The sequence below is a fragment of the Bos taurus genome, chromosome X (assembly GCF_002263795.3).
Source record: "Bos taurus isolate L1 Dominette 01449 registration number 42190680 breed Hereford chromosome X, ARS-UCD2.0, whole genome shotgun sequence".
Lineage (NCBI taxonomy): Eukaryota > Metazoa > Chordata > Mammalia > Artiodactyla > Bovidae > Bos > Bos taurus.
The window spans coordinates 61,299,831-61,314,590 of NC_037357.1; the positions used below are offsets into that span (position 1 = coordinate 61,299,831).

At 42.0% G+C, this 14,760-nt stretch overlaps 1 protein-coding gene across 4 annotated transcripts in view; it reads right to left on the reverse strand.

The window, feature by feature from the left end:
• Positions 1–14,052, reverse strand: part of AMOT (angiomotin) — a 68,412-nt gene extending 54,360 nt beyond the window's left edge. Inside the window, exons 1-3 of one of the 4 annotated variants that reach the window (XM_005227927.4) lie at positions 13,676–14,052; positions 5,619–5,694; positions 5,069–5,116 (exon numbers count right to left, since the gene is read on the reverse strand). Coding sequence is in view for 1 of the 4 variants with exons in the window: in XM_005227928.5 (XP_005227985.1) it covers positions 5,619–5,694; positions 13,515–13,521 (83 nt within the window). In the remaining 3 variants the exon portion in view is untranslated. The other 3 variants (XM_005227926.4, XM_005227929.4, XM_005227928.5) reach the window with 3 other exon arrangements.
• Between the last annotated feature and the right edge of the window lie 708 nt (positions 14,053–14,760).

Consider the following 14,760-nt stretch of genomic DNA (forward strand, 5'->3'; position numbering starts at 1 on the left):
ATCCTTTTCAAAACCCAAATCACTTTGTGTCAACCAGACTGACTGTCCCTTCCCAGGACACCGCCCCCTGGCCTTTTTGTTTCTGTTTAAAAGAGGAAAAGAAATCAGTCTAAGAAAAAAGCTTTACTGATTCCTTTCCAGTTTACCGATTTTTTTCTCCTACAATACTTACGTTCATCTACATGTTCAGAGTTACGTAAGAACGAAAACACTACTCCATTTTTTTATTAGAGAAAAATAAAATGCAAGTCTTGTCTCATGCACAAGAACTAAAATAGTGTGAACTCTGCAAACTTTTATCTGGCCACAGCTTTAATCATGCCACTTCCAGGGGTCTGACATCATCTTCAATCAATAAAATAACCTGTTTCTCCTGTACAAACAGACTGTCCCTGAGGATATTTGATAGGGGAGGAAAGGATTTCTGTGGTTCTCTCTTTAAAAATGCAATTTGAATCTATATATTCAACTCCTTTGTGACAACAACAGGGCAGCAAGGCCAAGCTAAGTTCTCACTGCATTTGCAGTCATCGGCCACTCCCAGTGTACCTGAGAGGGTGAGCCAAAATGAAACAACCAAGGTGTTTCCCAAGCTAAGTCCCAGAGAATCAACATGGCCAGGACACACCAAATTCCAACCCTTCACGTAAATTTTGAAATCTGCCTATAAGATCTTCTTTCTATCCCTTCTACCTCCTCCTCCGATTCTGCTCTCACCCCTCACTCTACCAACCAGGATGAAGAATCTGAGTCTAGGGAACCTGTTTCTCTGCTAAATCTTGGTCAACTTGTTTCATACCATTTTACTTCCAGCTAAATGGAAGGAAGCCAGTTCAAAGTTTTCCCTATATCTGTGTGCATGTATTTGTGCATAACACACGCACAGACACACAACTTCCCACATAAAGATGCCAAACAGGCCATTGAATTCTCTCATGTCCTCTCACGTTGGTCCATATTGTGGCCTGAAGTGTCCTAGAGAACGCCTTTCCCAAGAGTCTTGAAATGCAAGCTACTAATTTGCTTCCTTTGGGAGGTAAGAAACAATGGTCCCTTTGCAGGTTATCCCTAAAACTTTCAGTGGGTAATGGGCAGGCAGTATAAATATCATGATTACGAGCCTGGGTCCAGAATCACACTGCCCAAATCCAAATCCTGGATCTATGGTTTACTAACTGACCTCACCCATGTCTCTCAGTCTCCCCAAGTCTCAATTTCATCATCTGCAAAATAGGGCTAACGGTGTTCATACCTCATATGGTTGTTATAAAGATTAAGGGAAGTAGTCTATGTAAAGTGCTAAGCTCAGAGCCCAGTACATTGTAAAGGCTCAATAAAAGTTAGCTATTACTATTACTATTTCAAAGTGGTCTTTTTCTAGCATAGTACAGTTATTTTATGAAGAAAGTTTTTTTTTTAAACCTTTTATTTGCAACTCAAATCTTCTATGCCCCCATCCTTAAATAAGTGAAGGCCAGAACTAGAAAGACTCTTGGAAGACCATCTGGTAGTCTAACCCTCTCTTTCTAAAGATGAAGATGTCAGAGCTTAAAAGTGATCAGAGCCAGGGCCAGAATGCAGGTTTTATTATTCCTAGGGTAACAGCACTTCCACTACAATATATGGGCTTCCCAGGTGGCACTAGTGGTAAAGAACCCGCCTGCCAATGTAGGAGACATAAGAGAGGTTTGATCCCTGGGTCAGGAAGATCCCCTGGAGAAGGAAATGGCAACCCACTCCAGGATTCTTGCCCGGAGAATCCCTTGGACAGAGGAGCCTGGCGGGCTATAGTCCATAGGGTCACAAAGAGTTGGACATGACTGAAGCGACTTAGCATGCACATTCGCACTACAATATATTATGTAGTATATTAGCTTGTACATTGAAGATGCTTAATAAATATTCATTAAATTGAATTGACTCTGATTTTAAGAGATTATAAATCTGGCTTAATGCTACCATCAATTTTCCAATTCCACTGGAAGTAAAATGTTAATGGGAGGAGGGAAAATTCAAAGACATAAGAGGGATATGTTTAGCCAGAGGTATGGCAAAAGGACCCGGCAAAACCTCTCCTCTTTAGGCCATGATATGCAGGTAGGTTGGAGAGTAATAGGAACCTCCACTGATCAATATTTCCAGGCCTCTGTTCCAGATCTTGTCAACATCATACCAACTTGGCACTTACTATGGTTCAAGTCTAGCACTAGTTTAAGAACAGGTTATGAGTTGGTCCCACCTCTTTGCTCCTATCTCTACTTCTATCTAGATTAGGTTGGAAAATTATTTTAAGAATCACAGCAGGTCCTTGGCATTTCCAAATCTTAGGATCAGTGTCAGTTATCTGTTTCTCAAATGGTAACTCAAGGCATGGTCAATTTGGTAGCAGTTTTACTCTTCTGGATTCTAAAACAATCAACTTGAATAAGGTAATAGTCAACAAAGGTGATTAACCCTAAAGAGTACACGAGCAGTGAAACACTAACAAGGAGAATCCTGATGCTACCATCCTCCACTCCCCTCCACAAACACTCATTCCAAGGGAGGAATAGATCACACCATCACATCCCATTTCTTCTTGCCTCAGAAAAAGTATAAGCAGTCCATGGAATCAGATTGAGCATAAACTGAGAAAAGGTTAAGAATATACCTGAAACTTGCCAGCTTTACCAATCTTCTGTTTTCAGTGGCATACTACCCATTTTTATTTTACAAGTATAATAATATAAGTACAATATGCAAATACTGATAACAAAGAGAAAAAAAAAAACCACTCATAATCCCAACACCTCAGCCCAAGCATTGTTAGCATTATAAAATATTATCTGTAGTTTATTTCTATGTGGTTTTGTATTTTTCACAAAGCAATGAAATATTAACATACATATCATTTTGGCTCCTCCATTTCACTTAATCATAAGCACTTTTTCTATGTTGTGACGTAGACTTCTTAACAAACAATTCAATGTCCATTAAATGAATGCATCAAGATTCCCTAATCTATTCTCCAATTATTAAAAGATTTAAATTGCTTTTTCACTTTCTGCTAATCTAAATAATGTGACAAGATCATCTTTGTGATTTAGCCTGTTTTCAATATTTTGGATTGTTCCCTAATAATAGAGTCCCAGAAGTAAAATTAATGGGTCAAGGAACATGAATGTTTTCAGACAACTCACTAAAAAAAATAAATAAAACTAACAAAACACCAAAGCCCCATGAAATCTCTCCTTTATTTAATGAAAAGTTCTTCTGCTCCCATTTTTCCACCAGGGCAGAGCAGGACTCCTGGGAGGGAAAGAAGCCAGTGTAGTATCCTAGTGGCTTGTGAAATGGCAGAGTGGAATGTAGGTTCCCCTGTGAATCCAGCTTGTACGCACTTGCCCCAAATTGCCACTCAGCCAAGAAGCTAATTAGTAAAAGCATCAGGTGGGTGAGAACAGGTTCATGGCCTGTAATGGCTTATATCATGTTTCATTTTTGCCCTTGGAAAGATCTGACAGCTCAAAAACATTCAGTTCCAGTGACCCAACATGGTACATTCTGAGAAATAAATCTGGTAATTTTCAGAACCAATCTTCAATATATTTTAAAGGCTATTTTGCTATATAGAAATAAGTGCACATGACCAATGAGCCTGTGTGTACCTCTATTTTCAACCACAGTTAAAGAGGCACATTTAAGGTCAGTCTTGTTTAATATTATATGACTAAGTGGCACCTGTCTTACATGGTCAATGTGTTATAGACAGAGGTTTATTTGCAGATTCAACCATAAAAGTCATCCAGTCTTAAGACAGAGGAGGCAGCAGGGCAGAGATGCCCCTGGCTTAGCAAAAGCAGACACAACAAGCATTTCTTTCTGGGCTGCTCAGTCAGAGCTTTCAGAAGATGGCAGTTGCTCTTTCCATCTTCTCCTTGAAGAATTTTCCCAATCCATCTCCATCTTCCCCTTTCCCCCCAATTCTGCTAAATGTGGAAAATTAATTCTCTCTTCTCAGTCTCCCCACTGGACTTTGGACACATCTCTATTACAATACTTATCGCACCATATTTTCCACAAACATTTATTAAGCACTTACTATAGCCAGTTTCCCTCCTGGCTCAGCTGGTAAAGAATCTACCTGCAATGCGGGAGACCTGGGTTTGATCCCTGGGTTGGGAAGATCCCTTGGAGAAGGGAAGAGTTACCCACTCCAGTATTACGGCCTGGGGAATTCCATGGACTGTATAGTCCATGGAGTCGCAAAGAGTGGGACACGACTGAGCAACTTCACTTTCTTTCACTTTACTATAGCCAGGCACTGAATAGGCCCTGCTGCTGCTAAGTCACGTCAGTCGTTTCCGACTCTGTGCAACCCCATAGAAGGCAGCCCACCAGGCTCCCGTCCCTGGGATTCTCCAGGCAAGAATAATGGAGTGGGTTGCCATTTCCTTCTCCAGTACATGAAAGTGAAAAGTGTAAGTGAAGTTGCTCAGTTGTGTCCGACTCTTTGTGACTCCACGGACTGCAGCCTACAAGGCTCCTCCGTCCATGGGATTTCCCAGGCAAGAGTACTGGAGTGAGTTGCCATTGCCTTCTCCAGAACAGGCCCTAGAATGGATTAAAAAAAAAAAAAAAGAAAGTAATACAGAGTCTAGTCCTCAAGGAGTTCCCAGACAAGCAGAGGGGGCACAATTCAACGGGAAACCAGAGATATGAGCAAATAGCTCAGGCAATGCAGAGGATGCTGCAAAAATAAAAACTCTGGGCCACCTGAGCAAAACTTCCTACAGGGAAAAATCCCATGAGCTGAGTAGGAGAGGTGGAATCTGATAACCAATGTTGGGGAAGTTGAAAAGGGAGGAGTCAAAGATAGGTTGAGATATATCTTTCAGAGTCATTAGCATATGGTAAAATCTAAGGTCAAAGAGTGGGCTGGATCATACAGAATAGAAGCAGAACAGAACAAGGATGAAGCTAACGATAGACTCCTCAAAAAAGTGATCATTAAAGAGTCAGGTGCTTTGCAAATGTGGGAATGAGAGAGAAATTCCCTTATGTACTGAATGGCTTTTCCCCCACATACCTTTAATCGAGACCTTGTAGTACACTGCTCCAGGGTCAGAAGTCCCCACTTGCAATGCAGAGAGAAGAAAGTTCATTTTTATTCTTTTATGTTTCTAAGTATCCAGGTTGAAGTGAAGTGAAAATGTTACCCTCAGTCATGTCTGACTCTTTGCGACCCCATGGACTGTATCCCACCAGGCTCCTCTGTCCATGGAATTCTCCAGCCAAGAATACTAGAGTGGGTAGCCATTCCCTACTCCACGGATCTTCCCAACCCAGAGATGGAACCCGGGTCACCTGCACTGCAGATTCTTTATCACCTGAGCCATCAGGGAAGCCCCAATAGAAATCATTATGATAGGCTAAGCCAGAAATGGAAATTGTGATCTTAGAGGGCATGGGCTGAGTGCATGATTTCCTCTGTATACTTCCCATCCCAACACCTAAAACATTAGGTGCTTAATAACTGCCTATTGAGTAAATAACTTTCCAAACACTCTGCTAGAGGCAACAGAAAGAGAAGAAAATGAATGAAAGACACAGAATAGCAATAACAATAATACTCTTACCTTAAGTTTCTCAGCCTTTCTTCTAAGGAGACAGAAGCTTTCACTTCTGTTATCTTATTCGTCCTTCTCCGCAGCTCTGTGAGGAAATAAAGCCTGATGTAATTAATTCCATTTTATTAACAGGAGAAGCTTAAGTCCAGGACAGATAATTTTTGATAATTAATTTGACCAAGGTTCCACTCTGACCTACTCGTGGGGCCAGGATCAGAACCCAGGTCTTGTGACTTCCTGCCCCGTGCTGTGTGACTAGACACAAACTTCTACAGAACTGACTCTCTGATTAAGACAACAGTTCCCAGGAAAAATTCATCAGGAAAGCAAATTCCTCTGGGACTTCAACAGTCTCTTGAGCAAGCCAGTGCACTGCACCTATAAGAAAATATCTAAGACGTTTCCCCATACCAACACTGCAATGGCTCAATGCAATCATTCACAGTGGTGCTCTGCTAACATAATCAGGAGCTCTCCGTTCTGTTGAACCTCTTTTGAAGGGAGCTCCATTTGCCTTCAGTCTGTTTTTTCTGAGTGGGGCTCAGGTGCTGACTACACGTGTGGCATCCAGCAGGTGCATGGACAGAAGCCAGCATTTCGTATCTTCATACCAAAGGGCCTGAGTCACTCCCCAAAGGCAGCCGCTTCTCCCTCTGATTTACAAGCCCCAGGAACCTGTCTTCACCGAGTTGCTACTGAAAAACAAAATCTAGACCCTGATTTCTCAGGAAGGGCTAAGGTGGAATCAATTAAACTACAAATCAGATAACCCAGCCAATGTCCCCACTTACTCTCCGAAACTGGTGCAGGCACAGGTCACAGGCATACAGCATCAGGGAATATATGTACAGAATGACTGTCCCCTACTAGTTACGAAGGAAAGGAGGACCACAGCAGATCCATATTACATATTTATTTAACTACAGGACACTTATTCTATTGCAAATGGCCTTCAACCCTCAGAAGCAAGGATTCATTTCCCTAAATAAGATGGAGTACAGTAGAAAGAACATACTAGAAATTCTGCGCTCCAATTCCCATCATAACCGCTCTACTTCAGGCTGCCATGGGAGAACCAGTTAGCATACTCACAAAAAGTACTAGGTCGGAAAAATCATCACAGTGTCCTAATGGAAGCCAAGCTGAGAGCCTGAGGCAGACAAAATGTTCTAGGGAGTAAGGGGGGCGGTCATCAAATTTTCTTAGCTCCAACATTTTTTTTTCCTAAGAAAGCAGTTTGCCTCCACCAAACACACACACACACACACACACACACACACACACACACACACACACACACACGGCAAAGAGAAACTAATTGTAGGAGAAAAGAACACAAATGTTACCTTAATAAAATGGTTTATTGTCATTTGTCGTATTTCTCCAATTCATATGGGAAACTCAAACTAATAAGCTTTGGTTTACAGCCCATGATCCACAAAGTAAAACTGGCTACTAAACTAAAATGTGATCACTGTATATAAACAGAGTGAAAGAAAAATCTGAACTGAAAACCTAAATGTAATAAAGAGGAAATTCGATTTCTTCAAAATAGGCAATCTAAATAATTTTCCCCATCTGTGATTTTTATCTTACTTTGCTATCACATGGAAAAGAATGTCATTAATTCAATGCAAATCCATGCCCCTTGAAAACAACCGAAATGAGTAAGTGATGTACTAATTAGCTTCCTAATGGGGAAGGTTTTAATTGAACCATTCTATAACAACCTTCATCAAAGTTTCCAGGGCAACTTCATAAAAGGATGTCAAACCTGGCCCATATTTTTATCCCCTTAAAAATAATTCTCAATGCACAGAAACACAGAAAGCTTATTTCTCTTCAATGCTGTTAACACTCAGGCCACTACATTTTCTGATGTCAGCAATCTCCTTCCCACAAATATTCCAAGTATGCACCACCGTCATTCTCCTTTCAATTATGTGGTTTCTCTGCTCCTTTACTGATTGAGTCCAGGCCTCTCGGATAATGAGAAGCATGTGCAGGGAAAATATGCTCTTAAAAAACACATACATCAGTTTCATCTGCATTATGGGGGGAGCAGTCATTTGTCCATATCAAAAGGATCAAAATTTGAAGCATGCTACAGGATATATAAAGGGAAAAAATAAAGATCAGCATCAATGCCTAAGGTTGGGAGGCAGTTATTGTGATCTGAAGCAACATCAATAAGGATAAAGAGGACTCCCCCAATCCACCCTTTCTAACTTGGCCACATTTATATTTAATGTTATCTTAATGTTGCTTTGGGGGGTATTTAAGTTCTGACATACACATGGAAATGAGCCACGAATTGTGCAGCAAGCATAAATATTCCATCATTAATAAAAACCAGCTGTGTATAAAACACTACAATGGCTGGGTTTCAGTTACTGGCTATCATCAGTATGTGTCACAAGCAAATATTACTCAAAACTTTCTCCCTTAAAACACACACACACACATCCACACACAGAGATACATGCAGAAATTTTCTTTACTCTTTTTAATTTTTTGTAAGAACTTTGAAGAACTCAATGATCTCCATGGCACATTCCAACTAATGTCTCTTTTTGAAGCTATTTTTCACCACCCCGGCGGATGCTGGAGTCCTCTGATTAGAACATCAACTTATCATATAAATGACAGTGTTGTAATTTTTTTTTATAAAAGAGGACCAATAATACAAATGTTGGGACAATCAATTATAGTCAGTATGGCAATTGAGGCACCAAAGGGCTCTGGATGTTATGAAAGAGAAAAAGCTCATTAAAAGTGAACACCTGCTCAGGACCCTATAATAAGCCTGCTCGGCCATCATGCAGACACCTTTCATCCAATGACCTCAAAGCATGTGCCCAATATGAAGCATGCCTAAACACCTCTGTGAAATATTAATATCCTTGCTTCCCAGAAGGGTAACTGAAGCTCAGACCAGCTAATTCATTTACCCTTGGTCACATGGCAAGTCAAAGGGTTGGGCAGAGAAACCCAGAGCCTGGCTTCAAGTCATGCAGTCTAATGATATTTCATGAGTTGGGGCAATAGTGAAAGTGAATTAACAAATGTCAAGGGCAGCCTACAGAGTTGTTTTTTTAAGCAGATCTTCAAAAATCACCTTAGGAGATGTTAGCAGATATATCCATCTGCATTTTCCCCATGAACACATATCATTAAAAAAGTTCCTATATTTGACTTGGTACTTTCTGAGTACTAAAACCCCATACTTCACTTTCCTATTCTGGTTAAATGAAATTTAATCTAATTTATGAAGAGCCTATCAAAGGAAAATTGAAGGACCATGTAACTGAACTGTCACTGTATAGTAAAGCCTCAAACGAAGAACCTCTTATGTGTGGGTCATTCTGCTTACTACCTATGTCTTTTATTTAATTATCTAAAGCCCTTAGTTTCCTTACTATTATTTATTCTAGTTTAATATTGTTTTCAAAGCTATTAAAAAATTTGTGTTCTCTTGCTTTTTCTTTCTTGTTTGGGAGATTTCATAGTATACCCATATTTGTACTCTCCTGAAGGTATATCATGATACAGTGATTTAAGAATCATTGCTAATGATTTAGACAAAGTAAACAGTGAATTCTAGTTTTCCTTTTGCTTAAAAAGAATGGGAGAAGGGTACTAGGAGGTCAAGGGAGTACACTTAAAAGCCTTACTAGATACAAGAACACCCTAAATTACAGAAATGGATTAGGGATTACTTATTAAATCTGTTAGTTTCTCCTGGCATTTGATTCCTCACATATACTCAGATTCTGACTTCATTCCTCCACATGGGTTTACAAAGCTAAGTCTTGCTGCTGCTGCTGCTGCTGCTAAGTCACTTCAGTCGTGTCCGACTCTGTGCGACCCCATAGGCAGCAGCCCACCAGGCTCCCCTGTCCCTGGGATTCTCCAGGCAAGAATACTGGAGTGGGTTGCCATTTCCTTCTCCAATGCATGAAGGTGAAAAGTGAAAGTGAAGTCGCTCAGTCCTGTCTGACTCTGAGCGACCCCATGGACTTCAGCCTACTAGGCTCCTCCATCCATGGGATTTTCCAGGCAAGAGTACTGGAGTGGGGTGCCATCACCTTCTCTGAAGCTAAGTCTTAGGTGGGCTCTTTTTCAAAATTTAAAAGCAACAGTGTACATTTCTAGGACTCTCATTCTGTAAAACTCGATTAGTACAGAAACAAGGACTTGAAAGAAACTACAAAAAATTAAAGCAGGTGATCTGTTAGAATGATGGGATTCTTGATGAAGTTTTGGGTAGGGTCTTAGCTTTTTAATTTGATATGTTGCTAAAATACAAAATACAATGCATTTATATCAATATATTGATTATTGATAAATCCTTAGAGTGTTTTTCTTAATATATCCATGTGACTATATGATTGTATTTCTAACAACTGCTGCACCTCATTTAGTAGGAATCATTCACATTCACATCAGAAATCGAGGCCTAAGTAGAGAACCCTAAACTTTTGATAACTGGTTCTCAAAATCATCCTGTCTGATCCCCCACAATTTACAGAGAAGGAAACTTGCTAAGGGTGGCAAACTTAAGAGTTGGGCTCAGAACCAAGCCCCACTCACCAACAGGCTCACAAGGAAAACTTATTGTGCATTTTTTAATTTAAGATGGCATCAGTTGCTATTATTTTTGTCAGCCTTACTAGATACATGAACAGACTACCAGAAAAAAAAATTTCCGAATCCTTGGGTTATTCAAATACAACAACTGGAATTTAAATCTTCTACCTATATGCAATAGAGGCCCATTTAGACTTCTCAAAATCCATGAAATCTGATATTGTTTCAGAAAGTCATACTAGCTTTCTTCTATGAGTGGATGTACGGTGAGGCTAAACGTGGCCAGCATTATTACAAGCCAGGATGATTTAGACAATTAACTCCATCCCATGTAACAAAAAGATTTCCAAGACCAAATAATGGCCTCACTTATTCAAGCAATAATCATTACAACAAAATTCTAAAACCTTTATGCAATAAATGTGTTTTTGAGCAGTCTCAGTTAGAGTGAATTTTTACATATCAAGTCATAGTTCAAAGGCACTAACTAGGAAAGCTAGTTCTTTCAAAGAAAACTGTAGTGGATTCTTTTACAAAACAAATGACCTCCTATTTTCCTTCTTTATCCTTTTTTCTTTCCTAGTTCAGATTTCGTGTATGGAAGGGAAGACAGCACTCCTTTCTCTGTTTTAAAAGGGGTCAGAAACCCACCATGGAGAAGAGTAATGCCATATGGGCAGCTTGTTTAATGCCCCCCTTAGTTCCTGGGACCAAATTCTAACCTTTGACTTAGGGGTGGGACCCTAGATTTTGGACCAAAGTCCACAAAAGGAAGCAAAGAACGAAGAAGTAAGCAAGACTAAAGACAACACGTCATAGCAAACCAGCAACAAAAATTCCTGGGGACAGGAAATCAATAGAGCACAATTCTAAACAAATTGGTTTAGTCCCAAGCTAATTAACTTGTCAAGCAGATCTCCAAACCCCCTGAATCCATGGGGGAAAGAGGTGATGTAATAGGAGATTTGGGAACATTTACCCATTTACCATCCTAAAAGGCTCAGCTACGACCACACACACCTCTCTCCACTCCTTTCAGTGGGTTTAAGCTGGGCTTAATGGGTGCAAAGGACAATTTCTTCCAGACAGCCCCTAAGAATAAACTGTTCTCATGCATTCCAAATGCTCAGTCTCCATGGAAGAGGCTACCTGGTCACAAACATTTCTCAAGAGGGACTATATCGTCAATACCTCCTCATTGGTAACACCCCCAGCCCAACAAAACAAAACAATTTCTAGCCATCCTGAGAACTTTGGGGCACTTTGGTGGGGAGAAAGGAAAAGAAACCTTAAGAAGGGAGTAGGAGAGTGTGAGAAACAACTCTTGTCTCCAAAATGGAAAAAAGGCCTTAAAAAAGCTGATCAAAGGAAGAAAAGGGGGATGGGGGAGAAGGGCTGCTTAATTACAAAGACACCCTTTTAAAGAAGGCACAGGCCCTGGGAGAGGGCTCTTAGGAGAGGCACAGAAGCAGATGTACCCACTTAGAATTCTGGCACTCAATGGAACCTCAAGGTCATAGCATCCATCCCTCTGCTTTCTGAATAGACTGTTCCTAAGGCATTCTAGAAAGAGACTGATTCGGTCTTTACAAAACTTCATAAAAAGCAACTCCACAAAACGCCTTGGTAATACATTAGTCTAATAAATCCTACTTCATAAACCAGAAATGAGATTTCAATTTCCAAATCCAAAACAGTATTGAATGTGAATTTTTAAATTCCCTAAAATCTTTTACATAGGTAAACAGATCCGCAACTTTCAAGCAAAAGTTACTTTACATATAAGCATGGTTAGAGATTTACTTCATATCTAGACTATGAAGTAAGAAAAAGTGCTTTCAATTTTACAGAGCCACAGACTTTTCCAAAGAAAGAAGTATCTTAAAATGAAGTATGATGTAGTGCCAGAAAGTGTCTGTAAATGACACTGGATAAACCCATACAGAATAGCTGGAACCTGAGTTATCATCTGTAAATAGATGCAACTACTCTACAACCACCTGGCTATTAAAATGTCCCAGGCCAGTTATAAAATGTAGTTTCGTCAGGCCAACTTTTCCTTCTCAGTTGATCTGAAATATGATAGCCTTTAAAATTGTCACCCTGTAGCATTCCTTCTCTCCTTCCTGCTTTCTTTTCCCCCACTGAAATCAACTAATGAAATCAGGTAAAAATATAAGAAAATAATTTGTTCCCCAATAAGCAATATGTTGCAGACATCTTGGTAATTGGTCTTTGAACACCACCATTCTTATAAGTTTGCCATGCTTGCTAGATTGGAGGTTAGGTGGGAGATGGGTGAAGATTTATCTAGCATCCAAAATGGTATTTCAAACTATTCTTAGCTACTAAATGAGGGTGCTGAAAGGTCTAACTCAGAAAGCTTCACAAAGGCTGTTCTGAGAAAGGACTTTTCACAAAGCTTAGTTCAAGGAGACTTAAATACCCTTAGCCCCACATTATGGAAGATTATGGTGACTAATTATCTTCCTCTCTGAATGGGAGAAGAGGGTTATATTTTTTAAAGCTTTAATCTGCCTCCCAACTTCCACTCTTCATGGGGGTGGGGGAGGACAAGGAAGAGGAAGTAAAACTAAATCAGATACTCCAAGGTGTCAGAAAATCCCTTCTAAAATACATGTCAGAGATTGGAAATGCCATTTCTCACAAACTGTCCTTTCCTCTCTCATTTAATCGTATTTAGTCCTTTGCTGCAAATTACTATTATATTATTACTAGCAGCAATTAACCAGGGATTGCTCAGTCTACAAACACTGTCACTTTGTCTCTCAATTTTCTTCTCTTCATTGGCTTACCCTGATAAAGCCATTCTGCTGCTGAAGCATCTGTGTACAGCGACCCAGCCTTGGGACCCTCAAGACACCTGCATGATCAGGCAAAACTAATTACTAACATCCATAACGCAAATAAGGAGCAACCCTTTCTTCATGACCACACACACACCTATACCTAAAAGAACCTATACCTAAAAGAGTATAGCACTGTAGATTACTCCTCCAGGCTAAGATTTCAAGAATTTACAGCCCCGGGGAAGAGGAGTGTGAGCTCCCACCTCAACCCCAAGCATTTAGGAAAAATGTATCTAGCAATCTGAGATAAACCCAGACATTCCAGATGATCTAAACGTAGACTTCAAGTTCCCTCTGCTCTTTAGTTCCTTTTGTGCTTAATTACCTAGAGACCTACAAGGACCCCAGGAGGCAAGAAAGTAAAAGTGCCATCAAATAGTGGTACCCATTCGCATCTCCGTAGGACGGGGAAAAGAGCGCACACTCTTTAACCTATTTAACTTACTGCACATCCCGGAAAACTTGTGGCCAGCTGCAAAGAAAGTAGAACACAGGCATCCCCACGCAAATCTAGATCGACTCACTCACGCTGAGGTTATGATCAAGTTCATGCCACCATGGATTCCTGCCCCAATTCCCCGCGAAAAGTAACCACGCGTCTCCTACCCCTGAAGGAAACGAAGACAAGGTGACGACTCTGCTGGCGCAAGTGGCTTCGGTCCCGGGCCAGAGGCCAGGGGTAGGCAGGAGGGAAGCCCCAGCTCCCGGCTGCTCCCCTCCTCACCGCTCCGTCCGGTCTCTCCTTGGTGGCAGTGGACAGGCAGGATACCGGGCCGGAGGGTGGAGCAGCGGATGGTCGGAGGCGAGACAGACTGGAGGTGGGGGTGGAGGGGGCGCTGAAAACTAAGAGAAGATGAGGCGAAAGGGAGCGGAGATGGAGGAATAAATCAGGGGGTCTACCAGCTTAGGCAGCTAGAAAGCTCCTCGGAAGGAAGGGGCGTGACTGCGATGAAGGCAGCTCCTAGGCAAAGGAGCTGGGAGCTAGGGGAGGGGGACGAACGGGTGGCTTTTCTTCTTGCGGTGAGCGGCTAGGACCGCCCAGGAGCCGGGGGGTGGGGCGGGGAGCGGGGTGGACTAGGCAGTGGGGCGGAGAAGAGGGCGGGGAAAGAAGTGGGGGAGTCGGCCAGGACCCCGGGCGGGGGAGGGGGGGCGGAAGAGGGGCGGGGGGGCGGAAGAGGGGCGGGGCTAGGGGCGGGGAAGTTCAAACAATTGAACGCCCGGGTCCGATAGCTCCGACGAAAGCGGGGACGCTCACTCTGGAAGCCCACGAACGTGGCACGGTTCGGTTATAGTAGCCCCGAGTCTACGCAAGGACGGGCTGGGAGGAAGGAAAGACTTGTGCAAAGACTCCAAAAATAGTGTGCGGCAACAGCGGAGCGGAGTCGCGTGGGAGAGCTAGTGCCACTCCCCGCCCCATAGCGGGGGGAAGAAAAACAAATAACAGAAATGCTGAAAAGCAGCTTCTCGAGAAGCTTGCTTAAAATAATTCAGGAAGGAGCAGCGATCCTTAGTTTTCCTTCCCCTCTTGCTTCCTATGACCAGGAGGCCCCCACCCAGGTCACAGCTCCGCGAGACACCCTCCTTTCTTCCTCCACTCCCCCTAGCCACCCCTTTCCTCCCCCGCGCCACCCTGCGTTCCCGCCCCTCTCCCGGCGGCAGGCCGCGCTGGCAACAGGGGTGCCGTGGGCGGG